Source organism: Syngnathus leptorhynchus, chromosome 6, assembly GCF_054491065.1.
Source record: "Syngnathus leptorhynchus isolate UIUO chromosome 6, UIUO_Slep, whole genome shotgun sequence".
In the NCBI taxonomy this organism is placed as follows: domain Eukaryota; kingdom Metazoa; phylum Chordata; class Actinopteri; order Syngnathiformes; family Syngnathidae; genus Syngnathus; species Syngnathus leptorhynchus.
This window is the reverse complement of record NC_141200.1, coordinates 6367501-6395285: the sequence shown is the minus strand read 5'-3', so window position 1 is coordinate 6395285 and position 27785 is coordinate 6367501. Positions and strand designations below refer to the sequence as shown.

Here is a 27785-nt window from a genome sequence, read left to right as displayed (position 1 = left end):
AAACAGATTTGTGGTGTTTACTTTCTGGGGAAAATCAGTTCAGAAGGTTCAAGTGTAGTAGAAAAATAGATATAACATGATGTGAGAAAATCCTTTATTTTTTGGAGATAAAAATAAATTAATGGTTTATAAGAACCAGTGGTCATTGATAGCACCCAAATATTATCATCAATTTTTGTGAGGTTTACAAAACGTAATCAGCAAATGGACATCAGTAATCATGTCAGCGGCAGAAACCAGTTTTTCTTCATGGCTCATTTGTAGAATGTTACTTTCCAATTTCTGTTTCTAATCAATCTCAGAGGAAACACATTGACATTCAAATTATTGTCCTTCAGTGGAAGAAGCTAAACAGATGCCGGTAAAACATTAATCCCGTTGCTGTCTTAAAATTTCTCAAGTAACACGTGACTTAATGGTAATAAGATTCATTTTCCAAAGCTTTATTCTGTCTTTTAACAATAAACATTTCATTTACACTGCAACACAAGACAGTAAACAGATCCTTGAGGCGGATCAGTGAATAGCACGTGTATATTTCTATGAAAAATTGAACAAATATAGCCTTACCAGTGAAGAGCCATTTATGCACCGATTCGACACAAATTTCCTAAAACTGTGTTGCAAACGTTTCAAAATAAAAGATGTATCATATTTTCAACTTTCCATTTGCACATGGTCATAAATTATGTAAATATGGCCTACATTCTCGCTCTTTCCACAATGCAATGGAGACCACTCTCCTCTCTGTACAGCATCATCACCAAGCTGCAATGTCGCTTTCTACAAGACAGTCATCAACAAAAATTATTTTTGACCATATTGGCAACGGTTTGACACCACAATCGAGTCTTTCTATTACAGAAAACATCGGAACATCATTAAGTGCCCCTCCCACCACAGCAAAGAATTTGTCCGCGTCATTCCAAGCTGAAGTATTTGTACTTGAACTAAAGCACTGGCCCCGCCTCTCCTTCCTTTAGCCTCTTCATTTGCCATCTTTACCGAAAGAGCAATGGGCCAAAATGACGACAAAGAGGACCGGGAAGAAACCCGGACCTCATCGTCATCGTTGTCATCATCAACCAGATGAGCAAAGTCAAACTTGAGTCGTGTCTGTCCCCATCAGGCTGGCTGACAGTCACAAATGCGTCTCTTACTCACTCTGCTCATCAATTATACACAGGCCAAAGGAGCCCTGAGAGGCAGGAGGCTACAAAAGGTCCCTCCCCGCCAGCCCCCCGCCTCGCCACGCATCGCGGCACTCTGCGCTCAGCCCTCATCATCGGCGTTCTCCTGTATTGCTTCAGAGATCAAGAGGCAGCTTGTCATCCTGCCTTTAGCCAACGCAGATATGTACGCAACATTTCATAGTGAGCTGAAGGTTACATAACCTGCTCAGCAATGACACCATTTTGGAACGGCGTACATCTGCGGACTGCTCGGTCATACTCAAAACATGCCATGTTTTATGTAAATGGAAGATGTGGCTGCTTATTTCCGAAACAACGTCGACACTTCACCGACGTGATTTCCGTGTCGCTAACGATACAACACGGGGAGACGTGAATGTACGAGTTAAATGAAGGACAGCGTACAACTGCCGCTTACGATGAGGACAAAGCGAAAGTACGATTACACGATGATACATTATGATGCTAATCCTGACAAGCACAGCTGCTGCGCACCCATTCATGACTGATCCGGACCACAAGTCTTTTCCATATCTGGAAATGCAGCTGGCTTTGGGAGAGCCCATTCAAAGACATGGCTGAAGGAGGAAGCATCCATGCCAGAGTTAGCGTGACATGTCCATGTGTGTGTGCGCGTGCGTGAGCGAGCTGGACAGACAACAACCACTACCTTAGGTAATCTGACCTGAGCAGGCAGCCAAACACAAACCCGCTGAGTCAGCCGGATCCATCAAGCTTAGGCGAAAAGCTTCATTCGCACAAACATGAAGCCTGACAATATTAGTTCTTGTACTTTGCTCATCTCATTTAGGTCTCTGTGATTTCATGTCTGTGTAGTACTCGACATTTGGATTAGTTTAGTCAGCAGTGAGACAAAACGACGACATCGCTGGCCTGTAGGCAGGGGAAACGCTACTGGACAAAAATGTAGTATACAAGGATCATTTCCAGTTTCATCAAAGTGGTAGAATACCGTTTTAACAATCTGTTAACTGTTCCAGTTTGAGCTACTGCGATTTTGTAAAATCAGCAAGATCTTTTAGGGAAAGCTTCAGCTCCTGTTTCGATATTAATTAACTTATGCAAGAGTCAATTACAACAATTGTGTATCAAGTAGAGCAATATAACGTGTCTCTGCCAAATGACATTCCAAGACAATAACGACAAGTGAAATGGGAAGAGAAGATGTCACAGGGAAGAGAGAACATGCAGCGATTCTTAAAACCCGCTCAAGTGTAAAAAAAATGGGAGGAGGGGAGCATGAGCAAAGTACACTAGACCAATCATATTTCAAGGGCAAGTGTGTTTAATCATCTGAGAAAGGAGGAGAAAGGGTTGCCCACTTTAAATGCTACCGCGCAGTGATGCGGGCCTACAAATGAACATTTGTAAAAGTCCATGTTGCGTCTTTTTCGACCTGCATTGCGGGATTTAGCTATCCGCTTCTTCTTTGACAATCGTGCCGTGTTTTGGTGGTTCAATTAACAATTGTGCAGTTTACGGGATGTCTATTGCTTGGTGTGTATATATATATATATATATATATAATTTTTTTTTGCCATGTTCCACATTTGCTTTCAGTCATGTCACCCATGCCTTGCAGTACGTGTTCCACATTACAGGAATAACAGATTCAAGCCCATTTTAGTTCCCCCGAGGCTCTAAAATGCTTAAACATTCTCAAAAGGCAACCTCGATCTTTCAGAGAAAAATGCATCTGTACTGTTTTCACAGAGGCTAGTGGAAACATTGATGCTAATATGCCTTTACTAATTGGAGCTCCCGAGGGTATGAATTCGGAACGTATACCCAGAAAAAAAAAAAATAATAATAATAACAGTGCGGGCTAAGTGTTTAATAAACAAGGAATGGAAATAGAGTACTTTTTGCATAATGTCTGAACATTGAAGGAAATTGTGAGTTAGTGGGAAAAGCAAAATCACGAGCTCATTTAGTGTTGCTCTTGCATTTTCGTTTGCCCGTACAACACTGATGACACAATATGAATATGATGAAGCATTGTCTATAAATAACATCTACCGCAATTGTTCAGCTGAAAGGGAAAGTATGCTGGCTAAATGGCTAAAGGGGCCATCCAGCACACAGAGGCACAGAATCTGCCCGGTGAAATGAGTCTCGGCCAAAACACAATAGCAAAGCTGGATATTAGCTCATTAATAGAGGCCGTCCCATTGCTTAATGTCAATTATATAATAAGTGTTCATAATTCCAATGTCAATCAAATCGTACTGAGGAACCGCCATATTGGTTCGATTTGTAGGACATGTCTATGGTACATGTTCAACATAACCGAGCTGACCACAATTATTTTATAATCTATGAAAGGAATGAATGTCGTCATTTCGTCCTATACTGCAGAAAATAAAAGGACAAACTGCCACAGCGTGTGTGAGGAACAAGAACGATGAGCCAAGCTGTGGGATGCTTTTCAAGTTTTGATAGTTGAACAAAAGAAGCAATGGATCCCTCATTCCCCAAATCCCTCTCATCCTTTGATCTTGTGCTAGTGCAATGTGCCCTCCAGAGGGTTTAACAGGGAGTCCACCAGCGAAAGCCTTCCTCAATCAGGTTGGAAGTATTTTTCGTTGGAAGAAAAAAGAACGCCCGTCAATCATGGATTAGGAAGCAGAATGACAATTGATCGTCTCAAAGCCTTCTCGTCATCATTTTGGTGACTCCAGTTCAAGTATGGCAAAGTTTCAGAAACAATGTGGTTTTGTTTCATTTACAAAAAGTAATTGTCTTCATCTAGACATAGTAGACTGATTTAAACTAAAAAATAAATAAATACATAAGTAAATAAACAAATAAACACAGCGAATTCAACCTTTTAAGGACTGCAGAGATTTTCAGCACAGATGCAGAATATTTCACAACGGCAGTATAGGGCGCTAAATTAGGAGATTTATTAGCAGTAAAATTATGCATGATCACAAGCAAGAACGCGTAACGAACCTTTATGCAAATCAGAATAGTACTTTGTCACACACAGACGGTAATTAATTAGCTGAAATTGTGAATGGTGCCACTCACAGCTTCACAAACCTGCAAATGTAAATTGCGTGTAGGACACGTGTGACGTAGATAATTAAGGATTCTCTAAAAATGTCATGCTATAAAAAAAAAAATGGAATCTCCTGAAAGAGATGCACGCAAATAAGCTGTATTGTAGCTTTTGATTAAGATTAATGACAGGAGCATTTCTTTTGTTTTTAATTTGTGAAATGAAAATACCATTTTGTTTTGGTTTGTGTTTAGTTGTTTTTTTTAAATATATTTGTTTTAAATAGTAAAATATCAACTGATCATTGTTTCACAGAATTGTGACTGATTGAAAACAATATTTGTAGCCATTTAAGATTTCCTATACTGTATTGTACATGATCAACACACGCACACACACATTCCGTTCATTTACAAAATAAAATCACATGCAAGCGCTTCACTCCACCCACCTCCTTAACTGTAAACCAAACACTCGAATGTGTCATTATCAACTCCATTAGTGCTTAAGTGAAATGAAGTCCATATGCGAGAAGCTAGTAAAGAGCAGCAGACCTCCGCCTGAACTCAGTTTTCACCCAAGTCCGACAAAGTTCTGCCTGCTGACCGCGTTGACTCACAAACAATGCAAACCAAAAGTATTGCTTCTCCTGTGGCACTTCCACACCCTCATCGATAAATACAAGCCTTATTTGTCAACTGTTGTCATGGCTCTAGTTTTATTAAAAACACAATACTCCACCGAAACAGGACAACAGACAGTAGAAAACAAGCAGTTCAGATGGAATTGAGTTTTGAAACAGCTGATATGTTAGATGTAAGATATATATATCTAAATATACACAATACAGTACAAAACTGCAAAAAAAAGGGGAAGTGAAAGAAGTGACGTGCAATTTGGCGTGCCGGATCTTATCGAGTCTTATTGATAAAGTTGGGCATCCAGTTATACTACTTCCCCCGCCGGGTTAGTATAGTCGGTCAAAATCACTGAGTCAAATGGTAATACTGCTCAAGATGATATAAACACTTCGAGTGTCCCTAGTGCTGACGTTTCAAATAGCTTATCACAGTAAATACGGTGTCATCGCTCACACTAATTCACAACCATGATCATTTTGTTTACGTTATAAAAATATAAGTTACAAATTTGCATACATCATTTACACAGAAACACTGAACATTTGTTACAACATTGGCTATGAGGGCAAACTGTATTTTGAGATTTTCTCTTTTAGAGGGCATAAAAGAAGAAAGTTTCTTCTTCATTCTTGATGAAGACAAATTGTTCATATTGTTCCACGTCCCATTCCAGAGAAGGGCGACGACGAGAGTCCCATCCCAATTAGAAATCACTGCTAAGATCAAGAAATAAAAAGTGATGACTCCTTACAGGCTAAGTGAATTGTGAGAGATGTTTTTAGTGAGGGATGAGTGATTACAATTATATGAGACATAAAATCCGAGCTACCTTGGTAGATGGCTTGATTTAATATACACAAGGTAGCGTATTGACAATTTTGACATGAATTTGTGCATTCGGTGCAGAACTGCTAGTCAATAAAATGTATTAAGGTTGGTTAGCTTTCCTAAAGACTTTTTAAGAAGAATCTTTTGGCATATTAAGTCCATAAATGACCACTAATACTAAATATTAGTATGTGGGGCAAATCAATCAATTATAAGCTTATGATGATAATATAAATCCATGCTCCAATGTATGAGTCTGACTTTAAAAAAAGAAAGAACTATTTTTAAGTGAGTTGATGACCATTAAAGGCATTTTGAAATTCTTTACAAAAAAAAAGAACCACCACAAATATTTCAAAATATTCAGGGGCGGGGGAATTTAGGAATATGAGTGAGTATCCGTGGTCAGGTTGATTTAGGCATGGTTTTTAAAATACATTTTGAAATGATTTTGTGGCAGACATTTTATGAGCAAACCATGAGGATGATTGACTGATTAGATGACAGAAATTATACAAGTGGGGAAAACTTACCACTGCTTTAGTCGCTTCTGTGGAAGTGCTCTGGAAAAACATGGAAAGAATTGTGTTTGAAGATCAAGTACACAAGGTAAATGGAATTGCATTTTGTTAGGTTATTAGTTTACTTCATAACTTAACATTGTGAGAAATCAAACGTGGCCTCTAATGACACCCCTGCACACATTTACGGACAAAACAAAATGAAAACCATCTTCGACTTCACTGATGATCTCAGCGACACGTTTTCTTTCAGACACATCAACAACCCAATTTGTTTGTGGATGTAATGGATTTAAACAACCTTGAAATAATCTCATTGAGGCGTGACAATTGTAATGAACCATGAAACCCAAGTCCAGTAGGAGTGAAGCTGCTACATATTCAGGTCCAGCCATTTGCGACTGCTTCCGATGCAACCTTTCGTCATTATGAATATTTTAGGTGGATTGTTCCCCTTTGAGAAATCACTTCTTTGTCATTTTCTTAAAACCAGTTTCTCACCTTTTTGAGGGTTTTGCAGAGCTGCGGGAAAAAATACAATCATATATAATTGGATAGGTAATTACAGCCTTCATAAAATTGTGCTATGGACGATGGTTGCCAAACTAAAGCAGTTGCTGATAACAGGAACTGGTGCCCCCTAGTGGTTTTGAATGCATAATTAACTCCAAAATACATGTATGGAAACCCTTCTCATGGCACGAAGCCGTGTCATTACGAGGAAATCATGTCTGGTTGGCTAAGGATGGCGCCGGTCTCCACGTATCAGCGTGTACAACGATGACACAAAGTGGCACATGCGGATTCCCACCTGTATATGTTTGGGTCTAGCAGCATGGCGCTTTCCTGCGGCAACTGGGATAAGTGTACCACTTTGGTCTTCAGCTGAGATCGCTCAGTTTCATTCACCCACACGTCAGGCAGGCTGTTAGGAAACACATCCAGAGAACACGTGGTCAGGCCAACAAGAAGGCAAACTAAAGAAGGGATGGAAGAGGGGCAGTCGTGATGGAGTGAAACGGACAAAGCGGCCCTTTTAATCCGGAGGACGCCGTCACCTTACTCTGCAAAGGGAATACTTTGACGAGACTTTGACCTATGTGAATACAAAACTATCAAAAGTAGGAATAAGGTGTGGTGTAAACTCTTTCATATCTGGTGGGAGAGGATGACAATCTCACGCACTTGATGCGTTGCAGTACTCAGCTACATCTTTACTGTACCCACGTCAGCACGCTCCCCTTTGAAAGGAAGGGAGTGTGCGAGTTTTGGCGTGGCAAGTCAGCTTGCACAAGACGGAAACAAAGAGCTTAGCGAGTCGGCTGCGCCTTCCCTCCCTCCTAACCCTCCCCTGTCTCCGCCCCCAGCATTCCCCTCGTCACTATGTGCGTCATCACTGGAGCCCCCTGAGACAGACAAACGGACACGCACACGAAGCAAAGCAGGGAGCCAGCCGGCCCAAATCGCTTATTCACGTGCTTAAGCAGTCAGTTTAGTGAGATGGCGTGAAGGTAGTTCACATGAAGGGCATTCGAGCCACGGAGGAGGAATGCAAAAAAAACAAAAAAAAACATAGATATATGTAAGGTCAAGAAAGGGACTTAATAAAAAGTTCCTGTATTGTGCAGTTGCAAATTATTTGCCATCCTCCTCCAGGTCGTTTGGCTCGGTACAGAGTTAGCGTCCACGTATAAAGCAAACTTTTAACTCACAAAACGCTCACGTGCGTCACATGTCATAGCAAACAGTCAGCCAATCCGCTGCACGTATACAGTATGCACACGCAAACTCGTTGAGAGACTCCGATTATTCAGTCAAGCGTAGCAAATGAAATCAAATAGATGTGTTTTCTTTTTCCGGAGAATGATATTTGTCTTGGTTATGCCAGCTCGGGAGAAGCCCATACTTACAATGTGGATTGATTGCTGCTGCCAAATGGAGATGGTCGGCGAGATGACAGAAGCAATAAGTTCAACACAAAGCAGCGGCGTATATTCAATTGCTAGCATATTAAGAGGCTTTATATGGGACTCGGCAGAACGACTGCGAGATTCAAATGTCATTTTAAATAGGGGAGGATGGCGGGCCACAATAGAGGGAACGCATTCTGATGCAGTCAAATAAAAGTAATGTCATTTCACATGAAATAATCATTTGTCAGTCATTTTTGCTTGATATTGATATCTAATATCAGATATTTGTAACTATTTTAGGAATTTTTAGCTATCCACGACGGCATTTTACGATTGTTATTTCAGACAGTAAGTGTTTTACAATTTACATGACAAAAAAAAACCAAATGGTGTCATGTAAAAGTCTGATCATTAAAAACAAATCAACAAAAAAAAGGACACAATTTTAAGTCTTGAACTCAAATATTTGCTTATAGTCAAGCAATTGCTACGCAACTGTTGCTCGTACTATAGAAGGATTTTATCCAGAGTCAATGCATGCGGCCAAAGCAAACAATATGCTGCTGAATGCATAGAAATTGGATATTCTTCAGTGGCGTGCACTAAAATCTTGGCAAAACATCTCAAGGTCAGGCACATAGTAGAACGTCATATCCAAGTCAAAAAGATCGCCTACTCATTTTTAAAAAAAAAACACAAAATAGCTGAAACACATTGAGGTTGACCTCATAGTACACTTTTAAAATGAGTGTTCACTGGAATCACATTCGATTCTGTATGACTTGTGATTTTTTCCCTCTCCAAAAGTTGCATTGCTGTTTAAAAAAAAAAAAAAAATGTACGACTCTCAATTTACAAAACTATTGAATCTTACTTTCCCTTCTAAAGATGAGAGAACACTGACATGGCACTCACTTCGATCTTGTATGTCTTCCCACTACCACATTTTAGAGGTAGCTAAAGGAGGAGCATAGCTGGATGAAGAATTAGAAGTTTGGCTGCAGAATATTAAGCGGAAACTCTCAATGACTTGATGATGCATCATCCAGTCTCCGAGGCTCCCTGCCATCATTGTCCTTGTTCCCATAATACTCACCCCGCCCCCTTTTACCTTTCTCTGTTTCTCATCTCCCTTTCCACACTTTTCCTCCAGCTCACGTCTCTTTGCTCTCTGATCATCTTCAGAGGCTGTACGGTCAAAGGCTTGAATAGGAGTGCAGTGTTGGACGTTTCCCTCAAGCAACAATAAAAATAGACATGGCCGGATTTTCACTATGAATGACACTAAGCGTGGCGTTAACCTTGCTCTGCCTATTTTAATTGGTCAATGAGCAAGCGCCAACGTTGCCCTACGCTGAGCTGCAACCTGATGTCCATGTTTTTGGAATAAGGGAGAAAGAGATGAAATTTGGAAGGATACAAATTCCACCCAACGATACGCATTCTGATAATCGGCATTTTGCTTTCCAATTTTCTAATTATCGGCCAATGGAAGACGTTTTACTCACATGTCCTCGGGTGTCCAGTGTAAGAGGACTTTGACTTTTCCTGAGCCCTCCTTCCTTTTAGCTAGCACCTACACAGCAATAAATTGACATAAAAAAAAACATTAGGGCACTGCCTGTACAATTAATTGTTTTATTAAAGCTATTTGCAACACAATTAAGGTCATCATTATTATCTGCAACGTTAATGAAAAATGCTGAAATAAAAAATAAAAAAAAAACAGCAGCAGCCTACAGTTGAACCAATAGATAACGGTAAAAATTCAAAGCAAGATGCGATTCAACAAGCACGATGGAATCATTTTCTCTTGTGCGTAGAGAAACGGCTTCAAAGACATGTTCCCCTCCCAGGAATAATGAGCCTTGATAATTCAAACATCTCGCCCACTGATACAGAAGCTTGATCATTAACCACGAGCAGCAACGTAAGGCCGCTCGCTTAATAATGCATGCGCAAGTGAAGTTGGATTTCTATTTTCAACGAAACCTGTCCTCTGTTACCGTTCAGCAGACAAGGAACAGGTGGGAAAACATTCCTCTGATAAAAAAAAAAAAAATTGGACAAGAAATCAATAATTTCTTGTCCAATTTTTATGTCAGTTCTACATTGCAACCAAACATGAAATTTTGTTCAAGAGCAGAAAAAAAATCGTATCTTCTGGAACCAAAATAATTCGTATTTTTTTCATTTTCAGACATCATCTCTACAGCAATAAAAATCTCACAGAATTCAATTAGCCACTTCTCTCTGTCTGCAATTAAGACACGCGTCACATTTAAGGCTTAATGTTTTGGTTGACTTTTGTTCAGACTGGAAGACGCCGAGTCAAGCACGCTTTACCTGCTTTAACTCTGCCCCCGAACCAATCGCAGCATGACTGCCCGTAATTCCCAACCTTCCACATGTAAAAATAGAGTTGTGACCAAAAGTGTTTTTCAGGCTCAATGGCCGTTACTTACTGCATAACATTCCACCTATCATGCTGTGTCAGTTTACAGTAAAACTGACCTGGAATTCGCAAAAATATTGTTGATAGGAAGCGAGAGAACTGGAAAAATAACCAGCAGCCTCAAAAATAGCCACCGATAGAACCTCTTACGTCAATTGGCTCTTTTAAGTTAGGAATGTCTATTTTTAGGATGGTGAATGAGCTCACAGAGAAAAAGTTCTCTTACGCACATGAATATCTGAAATTATTTTGGTTACCCCTGAGACTGACTATGGGAGGGATGGAAACTAGTTTGAGGAGAAGATGGAGGACACTGCACCACCTAACAAAAAAAAAAATAGACCAAGACTTTCTAGAGAAGATTTTCTCTCAACTTGCAAGTTTTCACCCCAGAAAATATTTTGTTTAGTTTTTGACAGGATACTTTTCATACATAGAGTTGCAGTGTTGAAGTGTACATTAATATTTAGCTGGGCAAAACTGACACCCAAGTAGGAATTTATTTCAGGTTTCTGGTTGAAAAAGAATGAATATCGTGTACTTTGGAATTTTTTGTACACTGAACGTTTGGGGATAATGACACAAATATTTTAATCCAAACAAAATAAATGATGAGCAGTATTCGACAGCAGATTGTAGCGGTTGCACGATATTTTGAATTTATAAATGAATATATATATATACACAGAAAAACTAAATCCTAACAAGGGATGAGAAATTTCTGAGGTCAAAGGAAGGATTTGCAAAATGGAGCTGCTTTAATTTACAAAAAACTGAAGTTGGTCCATGATCACCGACCACAGATTTAACACAATGGCATGTAAAGACGGAAGATAAATGCACTGGCCCGTGTTGGCGCTGTATTCAGTGATTTGTGAAGTGTCTGCTTTAATGAAGCCGCGTCAGTCAAACGAAGCAGGGAGGGAGGGGGTAAAGAAAAGGGGAGGATGAGTAGTGAGAAATAAGCAGGAAAACCAAAAATGGAAAACCAAAGGCCCGGTTCTAATAGGGTGCCTGCCTCCTGTCGGCGGGTCAAGCACTGAATGACGCAGATCGGCGCAATAACAAAAATATCCCATCATAAACATGGCTGACTTGCTCTGGCGTGTCAGCAGGCTCTCTGGCCAAACACCACAGAACCCCAATCCCACCCCACAGTCTCTGGCCGAGAGAAGTCCGCCGGGGCAGTCCTTCTTAGCCACAAATCTCCAGGGCTAGATGGGGAGAGAACACGCATTTATCTGGTTTGATCTCCTTCCGATTCCCTGACCCGGACGTTCACCTCATCCCCTTTAGTCTCCCACTACACAAGTGTCCTCCATCCAACCTTGTAACCAAAATCGCACGGATTTCTCTTCAGCTCTTCTCAAGCTTCAGCTTTTCCATTCCCTAGTACATCTTTTCATGGCTCTCGATATGGCCTGACAACTGATCTACTTAAACGCTTGTTGTGGACACACGTGTGCTTTAAGCATATCTGAAGTATGAAAGGTGACTGAGTAAAGTTTAATTTAGCTCAATTAGCGCACATCATAATGACCCTCCCCATCGGGTTCTCCCTAATAATGACACGCATGCATATTGCATTAAAAAAAGTTGCTTCATGCATGTGAATTGGTGCATTTGCCACACGGGACCAACAAATGAAAGGAGAAAAGAAACATAATATTTTCTTATTTTCTACTTCATCTCTCAAGCTCCATGAAATGCATTAGTGGAGTGTGAGATCAAAACCACCTCAGACAATTGTTGCCATTTTTCCCTTGGAGGATAAACATGCTTTTTACATCTAAGGAACACACCATTTTTTTTTTCTGCAAGGTTAGCCACTCGTAGCAGGCAATATTGGCACAGCACAATCAAAATGCACTATTGTAGTTGAAACACATCCAGTCAAAACTCATTATCAAACAGTTGCATTGGAAGAAACATTTTGTAAAAGTTTTTTGAATGAACTGGTGGTTGAAAATATGCTTTCTTGGTGAGCCTTGGGAGGGCTGATTAATATTCTATATAGCTCATGTTTAGAATGACACAGGCACCCTACACACAAACATGATTAAATTGTCTTTGCTGTGAAGTCTGATTCAAAGAAAAACAACCCCAAGCCTTGAGGCAAAAAGAGGTTCACTTCAAGTGCACATACAGGAAAAAAAAAAAAAATGAACAGCACAATGCAGTGGTGGCTTCTCCAATAGTGAAACTACTACGCCCCCTGCTGACCAAAGGTAAAATACAAGATTCGAGTATAGAAAGTTTTGCAATATAAAAACTCATTGGACAGACTGATGTGAATTCTTGAACGAAGAATAAATTGGTAAGAATATAAGTAAGCTAAATAACTGGTTAACTAGTTTGTTTTTCTTATGATAAAATGTTTACTGTATAATTAATTGATCATATGAGGCAGGATTTGTTGCTACAGCAATGGCTGTCATGTTAAAAATTGTAGTCACTCAACATACAGTATTTTAAATATAAAAAATCACTTGATGAGTTTAACCAAATACACCAGGACTGGTTTGCCCAAATTGTGTACGTACAGGAAGTTCTCGGTTTATGATGACAGTTTCCAAACATTTCGCAATGAACTTGTTTGAATACATAGTCATTTGTAAACATGGGGAAAGGAATACATTCAAACACGTTTTAATTATTTTTTAAATAGATACTCAAGATTATCTAAACGACAATGGGAAGGGAAACAAACTCACCGTGCTGCTAAAGACCACACTGTGGCCGTTGCCCACACTTTCAATATGAGTGGAGAGGTTGAGACAGACGGCTCGGTGACGGATGGCGTCCATGGTTTGAGCGTCAAAGAAATCATGGGGCCTCGCTGGTACGGTAGCGGGACAGTGGAGGCAGATAATAAACATCTGATTATCATTCAAAGTCAGACGTGTGTTTTTTTTATTTTTTTTAGGTTAAATAAGAACCTCAATAAGTTGCTTCTGTGCATGTGTGTGTCTACTGGGTAGCGTCAGCGTGCCTCTTAGTTTACGTACGTAGGGAGCACCTGCGTTTATTCTTGAGCTTCTTCCTCTTGAGGCCAGCCTTGGACGGCGACTCCTCCTTGAGTTTGGCCTGGCTAGACATTTTGGAAGAGCTTTGCTGGCTGAAATGGCTGGGGACGTGGCGAGCCAGCCCCCCCTGAGAGGCAAAACTTGCGGTGCAGCCACCAACGACGCACTGAGAGAAATTAAACACACACTAAATACAAGCTGGAGCTTAACTATGGTGACAATATTAGATGTGCTGAATGATTTTACTTGAAGGATGACGCTGACAAATATTTACCTTGAAGGGCTTATCACCGCTGTGGGTCAGCATGTGTCTCTGGAGCCAACTCTGACTCGTGGAAGGAGTGTTGTACACCTTGCAACCTTTCCATAGACACACAAACACCTGAAGAGCAAAGTGAACAAAAAGGAAAAGTTTTAAGTGTGTCATTGTAGTTGACAAAGTTCAAAACACCATTTGGAGGTCGAGCAGTTGAAATCCGTAAAACAACAAGCCCAATAAGCAAGATGGTTTCGTTCCAATATACTGACCCCTCCTCGTTGTCCGTCCACATGGACACCCCTAATATGTTCGGCAAGATCAGGGCTGGAGTTGAAGTACTGAAGGCAAAGGTCCCAGCAACAGGAGTAGGCCACGGTCTTGACAGTGGAGGAGCTGGCACTGCTCTGTCCGTTCATCATAGCGGGAGTGGAGCGCCCACTTGACACTGTGCTCTCCATCTCCATCAGTGTACTGCTAATGCTGAAGGAGAAAGCAGGAGTGAAAAGAGTTACTGCAAAACAAAATGCATTTTAAGATGGATTAAACAGCGAGTACATGATTGACAGTTTGAATTTTTTAAATAATGGACTTCATCATCGGCAACAACAGTTACTGCTTTGGTACCATCTAGTGGCATCTTGCTGCCAATGAAACAATTTAAAGTGAATTGAGATCATTGCTTGGACAAACAGTGCTTTGCATCTTCTGCCATACAACCTATTTTGAGTGTGGCAAATATGTGCAATGTCTTCTTTTTATGAACCAATATATTTTTTTAAAAATGAGTTTAGGTGAATCCGCGGGTGCACAACGCGAGAATGCGGAGGTCCACTTTTGTTTATTTCTTTTTATTTGCCCTGTTGCGTCCCCCCGGTGACAAGCGGCAATCCAAACTTTCTTACCTGTCTTCGGAGTCCATGCGGCTCAGCGGTTCACCGTCGGAGGAGGACATCTCCACACTCGGCCGCCTCTTATCACCCAGCGCCGCATCTCCGCCGCTCAGTTTGTCACCATCCTCGCAAGTCGGTTTCTTATCGCCCTCCTCTATGCCGGAACACCGGCTCTCTTCCCCGGACTCCCCTTTAGCATCTTTCTCCGTGACACATCCGACGCGATCGCCATTGTCATCCGCAAAGTCCTGCGGTGGCTCCGATGCCATCTCCTCGGATGGAAGCTCCGTATCTCTGGAAGCGGGTGTGGTCTCCAGGTTGACCGCTTCTGGATTGTCAATCAGCTGCGCCTCGCTAGCGGCCTGCTCTGCTACCTCTCCGGCCTCCGCCTTCAGCTCCTCCATTTTTGTCTCCCTGCAGCTGGCTGGTTGCACGGATTTTGCTTCGGTTTTGCCGTCCTCATTGGTTTGAGTTTCATCCTCGCCAAGAGCACAAATGTCGGCAATCGCTGCAGGAGAAGCCGCCATTTCCACGGCAGCTCAACACGCGAAGCACTTTGGGTGTCAAAATTGGAACGTCAGTGGAAGTGGGCGGGACGTTGCGCAATATGCTTTGTGATTGGACAGTACGGCCACGTGCTTTTGGTATTTAAACGCACCATGTGTTAGCGTCTTTCTTATTTAATTGCTCTGGAGTTGTCAACAAGCACTGATTTACATTTATAATTTAAATTGTTACATTTGTCTTGACAACACTGCTTCCAGTAATGTATGAGATCGTTGGATTTTTTTAAACTGATGATGTGCATTATTAAAGTTATTAAATACAGCTCTTGTCTTGGATATTCATTGATTGCATAAATAGTCATTTGGACATTACGACAGATGAGAGTTGGTGCAAAAACGTCTTTTTTTTTTTTTTAATGCGAGGGATTCCGAACAGTTCAGTCACACTGCACCTTAAATGAAGAATCACCTTGTTGGTAGACCAAGTGACCACACGAGGGAGGCATTTCACTATTTTTAAACTGGGTGTTGAAGTTCACAGAGGAGTGAATGAAGACAAATGTGATAGAAAATGGATCTATGAAAACATATTTTCCACATCTGACATTCCTGCAGTCCTGATATTGACTCCGCAGCTGGATCATATGCTTAATCTCATTAATCATGTGAGAAAAGAACAAGCAGAACAGCAAAGCTTTTTTTTTTAAGAACAGAACATTTATTTCATATGATATAAAACAGATGGCATATGAACATTTGTAAATTAAATCTCATCTGTAACCACGTGTTTGATACATGCTCCCATCCTGCTGCATGCAGCAAGATTCTATACATAGTAAGCCTCTTAATTACAATTTGTACAAGTGAGAAATATGCAACCTGCATCCACAAACTTTGGAGTTAATTATTGCTTTTTTTTCTTTTTTTTACATATGCTAATATCTTCTTTTAATACTAGGCTTACAAAAAGTCATAAAATCCAACCAACCACAGATGTTGTTTTTCATCTGTTTAAATATAACTCTCAGCAATCACAAAGAAACAAGAAGTCTAAAAAGACTTAAAACGTAACATTCATAAAACAGTTGTCAGTATTTTAACACAGACTGCCGGGTGTCATTTCGAATGATTCAAACTTTTGAAAAAAATGAATTGTATTAGTGTGCAGTACCAAAATGAGGCTTCTCTACACTGTTGTTTATATGCTCACCTCAAGAACAGAAAACCTTTTCCACAGTTAATGGTTAATTATGAATGCTTAAATAAGAACCAACACTTTAAAGAATACCTATTAAACTATAAATAATAAAAAATAAAAAAAATGGTTAAAACCTTTCAAGGTTAAAAACAACAGAAAAGCAGTGTGGTAGTCCCAAAAGACATCAAATGTTATTGGTGGTGGCAGCCACTTGTAGGAGTGCTTCAGATGTCACAGTGCTCACACATATACACACTCACGCACACACGAGTCCGATTTCAGAGAAGCACGTGGCCGTGTCCACTGTTATTTCCTTCATGTGTATGTTTTGACTGAGGCCAGAGCTTGTGCTGAGGAGAGAAAGAAAAGCGTCAATCAAACTTCATGCGGGAGAATTTCGAAATGTCGCTTTTCCCGGTTACTTCAAACAGACAATACGTGACTAAGGCTAAGAACAACGGCGAGGACACACACACACACACACACACACACACACACACACACACACACACACACACACACACACGAGTGTAATGAGTGTGAACCAAAGACAACAGGTGATGAAGGCCCTTACTGGTGCTACTACACACACATGAAGTGAGAGCCGTCAGCGAGCTGAGGCGGCGTGTTAGGAGACGGTGGGAGGGTTGGGGAAGATGGCGGCGGACTTTTCACTGCAACAAAACACAGCAATAAGTTCAAGACTACAGCACACACACACCCAAAAAAGGACACAACATGCTTGAGACTAAATGGCCATGAACACTTCAGCCACACCAATTGGGCCTCTTTGACCACAACGGTGGAACCAACGCACACGTGAATCATGTGTTTGTATCAATATGTGTGTCCATCTTCGAGATCCCTTCCAGCACTAATCGCAGCCCTGGGTCAGAGCGCGGCTCGGAAAACTTCAGTGACGGAAAACGCCTCTTTTAGTCTTTAATGAGTGAGACGCTTTCTAGTGGGCAGCTGTAAAAGTAGCCACAAATAGTGTGGGGCTGAAGTGCTCATTCAAGTCAAGCCAACATCTAGTGCACAGCATAATCAAATGGAAAAATCCTTTGGATACGGAAAACATCCAAAACTAGATTTGTCTACTTAAGGAATACCCCCTAACATTCTATTCAAATGCAGTACACACCAGCCACAGATTTAGGTACCACCTGCATAAAAAGTAGATATAAATATCTAGTTTTCCATTTAATACTACTCAGAGGTATTTTTGTTTTGTTTTGGTTTTACCTCTATTATGATGCAATAAAAAAAAAATTAACTTCAGCCTCAATAATATATATATATATTTTACTAACTTCGTTGATTGATGCAAAGTTTAGCAGGTGTACATACGTTTGTGTATGGTGTGTTATTAGTTTTGTACTAAGTGCCAAACAACATGATAAAAACCCCCCTCCATGGCGGAGCCACAACCTCAAAAGGATGTGGTTAAGTGAGCGATAACGAAGGAAGGGAGGTGAAAGGAGTTTGCACAGCTGCCGAACGCTGCAGCTTTGTGCTACTACTAAAACGAGTTGGCTTTTTTTTTTACTTTTTTAGTCAAAAGTCGCCACTTTTTGTAGGCATAAAAAGCAGGATGGGAAATGAGAGAGACATTAAATGTCTTTCTAGTCTCTTCATCCAACATTAGTTTGATCTTTTCTTTTAAGTTTACAGTAATCGGAAGCAGCAATGGAGTGGGGTTTATGATAAAAATGAAAAATTCGAAGATGGTCACATGCCAACTAATCTCCACTGATAATTTAACGCCCTCCTGAGGTCATCTTGTGTTAGCAGCCCACCTGCAACCAGCTTGCTACGTTTGGAGGCCTCTGCTGCTAGTTCGTAAGAAATATTAATCATCTTCTCTTTCTCTTGAATGGTAATCTCCTCTTCGGCCTCCACTGGGCTCAATGCTATGGTAGGCATCGGATTCTGCATGCTAGAGGGGGGGGGGACATGTATTTGATCAATGTGTGACAATGACGAAAGCAGATACTTCAAGGAATTTTATTCAAATAACAGAAGGTCAAAGAGTTATAGCAGAACTCTCCAGTGATGAATTCCATGTTTACCTGTTTTTGGCTATGAGAGCTTTGATGCGGTCAACTTTCCGTTGTTTGTCAGCTTCCTGCTCTGGACTAAGTGCCTCCTCCGGGTCCGACTCCACGTAGCGTTCGGGTATCAGCACTTTGTCCGGCACAGTCAACTAGCGAGAGTGAGAGATGTTTATGTGTCGCTCAATAATTTCCAAGCAGTTTGCTGTAAAGGTTAAAGAGTTAAAAAAAAAGCCTTACTTGCCGAACCACATTAAAGCGCTCAGAGTTTGAGGCTTCTTTGAGACGTGCGATTTCCTCAGCGGGCGTCTCCTGCTCCCTGACCACCTCCTGCTGCCTGAGTGAGGCCTCTAGTTCCAGAATGTCTGTACTCATCACGTCATCTCTCCGCCTCATCTGAGACTGTGACAAGTTTAGAAAAGAACCGACAGTATGAAAGGGCCCGGGATTGACTGGCTGACATAAAAGCGTCCGTTTCTGTACTGTACCTGCACATTACGTGAATGGTTATCTTTTGTGAATGAATTGCTGCGAGACAGAGCGTTGTCCTCGGCGTTGCCCCGAATGCGGACACCCTTTTTCTTTTCCTTGAGGGCACCCTGTTGGTGGCGGCGAATCCTCTCCAGCTGCTCCTCCACGCTCATCCTGGGCCGACTGCTTTCTTGGGTGCACAGTTGATGCTCCATGGCGCTGTGTGGACGCTCCTGTTAGCCACACAAAACAACCAGGAGCACATTATTGAGAGCGTAAAAACGCTTTATAATTATCATAAAAACACAAACAGTCATGAACAAAAAAAAAAAATGTGCAAAGATGGTAGAGACATACCTCAAAATCACAAATCAATAAAATACATTTAAGCTTGTGGTTGTAAGGTAGCAAAACGTTCAAGGAGATTTGAATACTTTTCCAAGGCTTTGTATGTAACTTTTGTCCACACAATGTTTTCCCTGAGCATGCAATTCAGGTAACAAAAAATAGCCACAGTAATGGTGGTTAAGTGGTCTTGTGTGTCCACTCAAGCAGAAAGAAACGAGTGGTTTGGAAGCAACCTGAATGAATCGCAGCTATGCACTGACACGCTTCTACCGGCACAAGCGTGTGAACCCACAGAGACTGGGCGGCCACTTAATGCCCGAGCGTGAGAGGCTGACAATGTGACGTTGTGTGCTCGGCGGCAAGCTAGAAGGAGCTGCTAAATCTGGATTCGCTCCAGAGCTCCAAGATCCAAGGGGACGGACGGTACCCAAGGGCAAGAGTTGAACTCTTCAAGGAACTCTCTTACCACTGCAGGCTATAGTGTTAAATAGAACAAAGCCTGGACGGTAGGCAGCAGACAAGTTGTTTGCATTTTTTATGAAGAGCCACTCTTGATTTTTTTCAAACAGATATGTAGACATAAAGTGGGTGAGAAAGACAAAAAAAAAGACACACCCAGCCATGTGGCACACTAAATAACACAGTTGGTATTATGTGTGGGTGGAAAGTATAAATTGTGCTTCTCATTTATTTTACAAGAGGCTGTTTTGGAGTGGGCTGCTCGCACCCGGTGGTGAGTTTAAACATTCAGCTTGATGACCACAACAGGCCATTCCGAATCATCAAGTGCCACAGCTCGGCCCACAGAGGAAAAAGAAGAGCCAACATTATTCATGTTTACTGTTTGTTTTTGTGGATATCAAATATGTGGGAAATACCCAGAAGGAGATTCGAAAACTTTTTCAACTGACCATTCTGGAGTCGGGCTTTTTACTCTTCCTTAGAGTAACATAGGAGGCGATGGAGGATGATTCAGGCACTGGGGATTTGGTTCTAGGTGGAACAATGCCAACTGGGTAGGATGGCCCTGGTAGAGGAACAAGAGACGAATTGTGTGAGGTCATTGCAAAGTGACACTTATGTAAAAGCAATGACAACTCTTAAAACATTCCAGTAGGGTGGACATTTTTTGTTGTTGTTGTCATCTAATCATATCAATCAGTTGGTGCCTTTAGATTTAAGTGTGTCAAGATGCTACCTTTGTTTGCAGGATGATCAGACGGGTGATCAATCCTGTCCTCTCCGTTGCTCTCATCCACTTCAGCCACTGTGGTGAGCTCCGGTTCACTCTTGTACAGGCGATAGTCCGGCCCCTGTCGATGAATTCCAAAAGTCTGCTTCAACACTGAGAATGCAAATGCTTTATCAATGTGGGTTTTTTTTTTTTTCCTCCCATGAAATGTCTTCTGAGAGAGGGGCCATTTGCCAATGATCTAAGTTTAGGCAGTCATTGAAACAGTCTTGTATGGAATTGCATGTCGTATGAGATGGACAAAATATTGAAGAGCAGCCAGCAGATACATTCAACCCAGGATGGCTTGGAAGCAGCGAGATGACAACAAAAGCTGTCAATGTTTAAAAAAAAAAAAAATGTTGCAACACACTGAAAAAAAGCATATTTCTTTGGACTTGATAAAAAAAAAAGGGGATTATGAAATAAAAATGGGGATGTTTTGCAACCAAAATATAAAAAATAGATACATTCAAAATAAAAGTATAGGGGGTGGGGAGCTACACAGTGATGCAGCTGTGGGCAACAAGCTTACGCTGTGTGTGCCATTCTTCTGATTGGTCTTCCTGTCCTCCATTCTGTGGAGGGATGCTGAGCGAACTCCGGCATGGGGGGGAATTGCGAGGGGGTTGGGCTCATATGACTGGGGCAAAGGTGGCCGTGGGGGTACAGAGTCCTCCTCCTGGGGGGATTATACAAGGCATGACAGGAGGCAAGGTGACACAGGACGTCGCCATGCACGCTCTGAGTGACCTCCATCTCGTCCTGGCTTCTTTTATTAACTGACCACAAGGACACACTGCTGTTGTGAGCGACGCCGCCATCATACACACCGAGGTTGCTCATCTGAGGTGGCCTTAATTTGTGTAAATGCTATTTTAGGTTTTCAAGGATTGTTTAAATATGAATTTATAATTACACAAATGAATTAATAACAAATATACGGAGTCAAAGTTAATTACTGTAAAAGTAAAAAAAAATTGACTCGCGCTGTTGTATTATGATATTACAATACAGTTGACCCTTGCATACTCGAGATTCGGAACCCGTGGATTTTTTTCTTTTTTGGGTTTTTCTCATGGTTTTTTTCCTCACTTGCTTTCAAGTGTTCCTTTCATACCTCTGTTTTCTGCATGCTAAAGTTGGGCCCATACAAGGCCATAGAACCATCGGCGTTCCTCTGGTCTTTATGTTTGTTGAGGACCTCCATTACATCTTGAATCCGCCACAGCTCTTTCTGGATGTGCACATGATGCTGGCTGGGAGGTTCAGTCTGTGAAAAGAGAGAGGAAAATTTTAGGCCATAAAGTGCGTCCTCACCACTTTGGCAGAGGAGTGAAATGGGAGAAAGGATATTGATTGAAGAAAAACTGCACTCAGTTGCTCAGTCAATGTGACACATCGTGTGTCACGGAGCTTGATGAGGAGATGTGTTGAGGCTCCCTTTTGGCCTTCAACTCCTAATTAGCAAATGAAGTGAGTCAGGTTGAGCCAAGAATAAACGTGACGAGGGAAAAGACACAAGACTCCAGCATCACTTTGCTCGCTCATCAATATTAGCTCCCCGAGTTAATGCTCTGGGTCTTTATTTTGGAGACGAATCCCACCTGCGGACTTCCCAGCGCTTCGAGCTGCTCCAGCAGGTTGCTCTTTGTCAGAATTACAGCTCCTTCTAGTTGGTCATACTCGCGGCATGATCGCTCTAACTCCTGGTTTGAAAAAGATGGATGCACAATGTTGTTGTTTTTTCCACACACCCCACTCGGAAAAAAACACATTTGAAAGGATTTAGGATGGCCTTACAGTTGTAACCCGGGAGAGCTCTCTGCAGGTGCCGAGCAAGCCGCTCTGCAGTAAGTCTCTCTGCTGGATGACGCTCTGCATGGCAGCCGGGTTGTCTGAACCCAATTCGATCTCCTGGCTGGCTGACAGCAGCGCTGTCTCCAGAGTATGCTGCAGGAAGACACAATTCATCAACATTAGCTGCCTTATTAATGAGCATTTGGACCGGAACGGAACAAAATGTTATGAACGCTAATTATTGTACATTTACAGATACGATCACAGAGCGATATTATGAACAATGTACAAAATGTGCTATTTAACAAAGCCACGCCGACAAATACTATGAAATATATATTTTAAACGTGAAACCTGTTTAGATGCTTAGAAGGGTTTGCTGACTAACCAAAACGTGTATGATAGCATCGTGTGCAATTGTCCTCAAATGTCTACAACTCTTACACCAACCAAATAGAAAACGTCAAGGGTTTTGCATAAATTGATCATTTGAATTTTGCCAATGCTCTCTGTTCGCTATGGCCTTCAATAGTGGACCAAAAGACAGCCTTCTAACTCTTTCAATAGTACAAAAGAATATTTTATATTGACTCATTGAGTGATGAGTCACCTTCTCTCTGTAAAGCTGCTGAAGGTTGTCCTCGTGCGTCCTCACCACTTTGTCCTGCTCACACAATCGGCTAAGTTTGGTCTAAGGAGAAAACAACACAAAGGCGGTGACTCTCCATACGTGGCATGTCTTGGGGTTAGTAAAGTAAAATCGGGCATACGTCAATGTCCCCTTCTTCTGGTATGTAGCTGTGTTCTCTGGGGTCTTCTGGATTTAGCTATGAAGCAAAACAAAACATTAGTCAGAGTCTTCTCAAGCGGCATGCATTGTCTAAAACTCCAACAAAGTCGTCTCACTGAGTCATATCATTTCAATTCATCTCAGATTGCACAAAAGGAATCAGACCACTACAATTTCTGTCAAGTTTTGACTTGGTTGGATCACACGATCAGGATGTGAGAAATTTCCCCACACAACATGCAGACTGTCACATGACGTGGCGGGTTGCGGCGTGACAAGAGTGACAAACTGCGAGCAGCTGAACAGGTGACAATGCAGCTGTTGAATGCCGACTGGGTGAGAGACGGGGGGGTCGCTATTTGGCGACGGTGATCAGCCCCCCCGAATCTCTTCAGACACTTGCTGAGGCTTTTTTTTTTGTCTCCCCCCCCCCTTGCAGCAGCTTCAAATTGTAAATCGAAAATGATCTCGATTATGAGGAAGACAACATTGTACTTCTCATTTCCAAGTCATGTTTTCCTTGCCATGACTTCTCAACATAACAACAGTCAAAGCAATGCATGGCAGTACAACATAATACAGAGAGATCAGTCTTCATGTGTCATGAGGACTTGGACACTGAAGGCAAAAAAAAACATTTAAAAACAGCCAACGTGTGGATGAGGTTAAGCCTAAACCTTAAATTGGCCTTACTTGCTGGTAAAGTTGAGGCCTCGGGGCCGAGTTCTCAATCAAAGTGTGAGTCATGACGATTAAAGGGTCATTTTCCTTCATCTAGTCCGGAGTGAAGACGAGGAGCAGTAGAGTCAGTTTACGACAGTGCTGCGCTTCAAACACAACACTTGCAAAATGCTTGATAGACTAATATACACGCATTTGCTTTTGGAATTAAAACAGACACGGAAAATAGTGATGGATACAGCACCACAAAGTGAAGCTTACCAACAAGAAGACATTGTTCCAAATGCACAAGTGGCAGCGGACAATGAGGGACATCAAGGCTACAAGATTCTTCCATATGTAACAATTATTGTCTGGAAATTATATATTTCCACTTGTCAGGATTTTGACTTAAGAACAAACAACCACTAAATTCTGCTTTATTGTGCCATGTCCAGAACAGTTTTTAAAGATTTTGAATACATTATTGACCACTGACCAAACTCCATCATAAAATGCAAACATTGCTATTCATATATAACGAAGTTTTGGACAAAAAAATAAATAAAAATAAAGCAAGGGCCATGCAACCATGAATCACCCCACCTGATTGTCCAAATACTTTAGAGTCCTTTGGAGATGCTGGGACAGAACATCGTTCTAGTGTCACGGCAGCAAGAAGAAGAAGAAGAAGGATACCAAATGAAGGACATTCTATTTTCCTTTTTTGTCACACTTTCAAGAATGTACACGACTTCATAAAACAGGAGGAAAAGGACAGTGGAAGAGAAGAAAGTTGAGACACAGGTAAAGCTGGGAGTGGATGGAACAATTCGTCTGAAGTAATGGCAGACTCTCATCGCACACCCTGCTGACCTAAAACATACACATTTCTAGTCTAACATCTTAAAGGAGACTTAGAAATGCAGGGGATCCTGATTTAACGACGCCGTGTGGCAATTGCCCAAACCACTTTAAGCTTGCCCCATGGCTTTGAGTTTGCTTCACTGTTAACATCTGTCCAGACTCTTTGGAGAAGTGAAATAACTTAATCGCTTGCCTGCTAAAATGAATTGAATGTTTGATTAGATTTTAAAGCAGAGGAGCTTACCCCCCCCCCCCCCCATCAGTAAAAACAGGCACACCAGGATGGATAGCTGAGGTGGGAGATGAATGGCATACACACGACAATAAGTAACATGCCTCGCGGGGAATATTTTTGGGACGGTGGTTATTATTGGGGGGGAGGCTGACCTTTGGTTTGTCGCCATCCATGTTAGGTTGCGTAAGCTGTGCTAGAGTATGTTCCCGGGCAGTGCTTAGCTCTGCCTGCTGCCGACGCAGCTTTATCAGAAGCAAAGTCAGTTCCTCGGGCTGCAAAGGAGGTGAGGTTGTGGGACGCCATTATCAAGCGGGGACATCGGAGGAAAAAAAGGAGAAAACACACCAGGATAGGAGATGCATCAATGCTCCCAGGTAGTGAGTGCAGATCATGCAGATAACAACAATGAGAAAAGTGTTGGCAGCATGCAAATTCCCCACAGTGGAGCCTTTCAACGCTGAGAGCAGAAAGCACTTCTCACGCTAGCGCCAGTGACTTTGACATACTCCTGAGCTGGCTTAAAAAGTTGAGACTGACAGCGTTTTTAAATCTCTGCTGGCGCGAATCGACTCTTGACTAAAGTCGGCATGGACTTAATCTGACTGCTTGGAGAAAGAACTGTCTGATTTTCTTCTTGGGAAGTTTGTCACAAGGTCATCTTGGACAGAAGTCACATATAAATTGTTTGGACAAAAAAAGAAGTCCAAATAAGCCAGCACTAGCAGAAACACAGCAGCATAATGATGCATGTTGACAAGTTAGTCATATGTAGCTAATAGACCAATGGTGACTTACACTTTTGCCTTGGAGAGACTGGGCGGTGATGGCCTGGACTGGGATTCCTACAGGCATTGACCTCCTATCAGGAGGGTAGGCATACTGAAAGAGACACGCAAGGGCATTCATTCTCGATTTAACTTTTCATGTATAATAGCGTGCAGATTTGCAGACAAGTCAAACAACAAGAACATGTAAATAAATGCATTTTAGTAATCACCGATACCAAGTACCGATACCACTAGAATGAGCACAAGATGGCGGCCAATACTGGTATTGCGTGTAATGAACTAAGGCTCACTGATACTGAACAAAAACATTTCCTAAATCGTAAATGAATACTTAAGACATTATGAAGAATTGTTGATGGAATTATTTGATTATTTTTTTAAATAAAACAGAATATTTTATCATTTTGATTTTGAGGTAACAGCTTTGCACATTTCTCTGTCAGTGTTATGATGTGGAATGATTTTAAGTTCACAGTTGTGCATTAGCATGATTAAGAGTATAAATATCTTGACCTCCTAATGTGTTTGAGACTAATTCAATTTGAAAGGTTTCCATACTTTTGACTGGTACAAAAAAAATCAAGAAACAGAAAAGAAAAATGGTCATTCAAAATTTTGCTCAACAGTTGAAACACCTCATTCAGAACTTGACTCACCATAGGGATTTGGTGCCTTTGCCGCCTCTCCATGCTCAAGTCTCTTTGGTAGATGGGAGAAGCCATCTCGGAGCGGGCGCTGCTCATATTGTACGATCGCGGCGGTTGAGAATAGCCGCCATACATTGACAGGGAACCGTGAGAAGGTGAGGGTGGGATGGAGTAGGTGGGCGCCGCATGCTCCGAAAGGTTGATCATAGTTTTGGGGCTGGCCATATGGCCGTACATCGGCGGCGCTCTGGTGTGGGCCTGTCGTTGCTGCCACTCATACAGCTGCCACATGGTGTCAGAGCGAACCGAGCAGCGCTTGTCAGCCATCGGGGGACCCGAGGCTTGGTCGTATAACGACGGCGACGTGCTGCAAATGCTGTCCCTCTGCGTCATGCTATTTCTGGGCATGCTGCGGTAACCGTCGCCATAATGAGGCACATGGGGCATTCGATGGTTTGGCATGTTCCGAGGGAGTGTCTGGTACGATGTGATGCTGCGGAAGGAAAAGAAGTGATTCAAACAGAAATCCAAAAACAAATGAAGCTGCTTTTTGTTTGTGGATAAATATCTAAGGTTCCAAAAGTAAAAATATGAAACGCGTCACCCCGGTCGGTACCAAACAAAACACGCTGTGGTTATTTGGAACAGAGAGACAGTCGTCACAGCAAAATGGCTTCCCAGAATATTAGATGACTAAAATGACTCCTTCAAAGCGAAATAAATAAATAAATACTATCCGGTTATTTACTGTAATTACCATGAAAGAAGGCCTGTTGCCGATTATTATCGGAAACCAAATGACACACACCTTCATTTTGGATACGACTGTGTCACGTTTATGGAATTTGACTAAACGCTAACCCGACAAGGTTTTGTCTTTCAATGTGTAGTCAGTAAACAAAAACCCAGAAGAACACCACTGGACATTCGACACCTTTTCCAGAGAACAAAAAAAACATTGCTTCACTTGGGTTCAAAAACAGTACAGCTGGCAAGGAGAAAGTTTCCATTCAAACTTCCTGTCAGAGCTTGGCGTTAGAACATACTGGTCTGCAACGCTTAGTGAGATTAAAGAAGGCAGGCTTTGAAACGATTCAATGTTCCAGAGGATGAGCTTCTTCAAGTCAAATATGGTCAAACGCACTGAGATGCAGAAAATGGGAAGCTGTATAGTGAAGGCCTCCTTACTTGCTTGTTAAAAATTCTCAGAAACGACTTCCACGAATGCTACTTAATTAATCCAACCAACCTTCTGGTGTCATCATCCTGGGTGCGTCCTCTCTGCGTGCGAACCCACTGCTCCAGTTGCTGCATGGAGCTTGTCCTACTCAAAGTCGGCTCGTAGTTTGGACTTTGCTGAGGGGGAACTCCGGCGTTGTCAGCCGGACCGGGTTCACCACCGCCATTGACTTGGGGGGTCTGGTGTGAGCCATCAATCT

At 41.8% G+C, this 27785-nt stretch overlaps 2 protein-coding genes across 10 annotated transcripts in view; both read right to left on the bottom strand.

The window, feature by feature from the left end:
• Positions 1-4561: 4561 nt before the first annotated feature.
• Positions 4562-15350, bottom strand: LOC147055657 (zinc finger protein aebp2-like). 4 transcript variants are annotated; one of them, XM_085915289.1, is made up of 10 exons: positions 14764-15350; positions 14131-14341; positions 13877-13984; positions 13585-13768; positions 13291-13415; positions 9630-9697; positions 7020-7133; positions 6710-6730; positions 6221-6250; positions 4562-5572 (listed from the first exon to the last, which is right to left on the bottom strand). In XM_085915289.1, the coding sequence occupies exons 1-10, from the start codon at positions 15276-15278 to the stop codon at positions 5563-5565; spliced, it is 1386 nt and encodes a 461-aa protein (XP_085771415.1). In that variant the 5' UTR covers positions 15279-15350; the 3' UTR covers positions 4562-5562. The 4 variants fall into 4 exon arrangements, with proteins under 4 accessions (XP_085771415.1, XP_085771414.1, XP_085771417.1 ...); XM_085915288.1 differs by having other exon boundaries at positions 4563-5575; XM_085915291.1 differs by lacking the exon at positions 6710-6730 and having other exon boundaries at positions 4564-5572.
• A 602-nt stretch (positions 15351-15952) lies between these two features.
• LOC147055656 (pleckstrin homology domain-containing family A member 5-like) overlaps positions 15953-27785 on the bottom strand; it is a 69583-nt gene continuing 57750 nt past the window's right edge. For 3 of the 6 annotated variants that reach the window (XM_085913408.1, XM_085913409.1, XM_085913412.1), the window contains 16 exons: positions 27596-27785; positions 26356-26839; positions 25707-25790; positions 23130-23186; positions 22970-23050; positions 22363-22512; positions 22167-22268; positions 21680-21832; positions 20527-20641; positions 20240-20355; positions 18998-19213; positions 18750-18911; positions 18528-18661; positions 18255-18394; positions 17048-17129; positions 15953-16805 (listed from right to left, as the gene is read on the bottom strand). The exon at positions 27596-27785 is cut by the window's right edge and continues 293 nt beyond it. In XM_085913408.1, coding sequence (XP_085769534.1) covers positions 16712-16805; positions 17048-17129; positions 18255-18394; positions 18528-18661; positions 18750-18911; positions 18998-19213; positions 20240-20355; positions 20527-20641; positions 21680-21832; positions 22167-22268; positions 22363-22512; positions 22970-23050; positions 23130-23186; positions 25707-25790; positions 26356-26839; positions 27596-27785 — 2360 coding nt within the window. In that variant the 3' untranslated portion in view covers positions 15953-16711. Of the gene's footprint in view, positions 16806-17029; positions 17130-18254; positions 18395-18527; positions 18662-18749; positions 18912-18997; positions 19214-20239; positions 20356-20526; positions 20642-21094; positions 21242-21679; positions 21833-22166; positions 22269-22362; positions 22513-22969; positions 23051-23129; positions 23187-23842; positions 23924-24415; positions 24470-25063; positions 25184-25706; positions 25791-26355; positions 26840-27595 lie in introns of all 6 variants that reach the window. The other 3 variants (XM_085913413.1, XM_085913410.1, XM_085913411.1) reach the window with 3 other exon arrangements.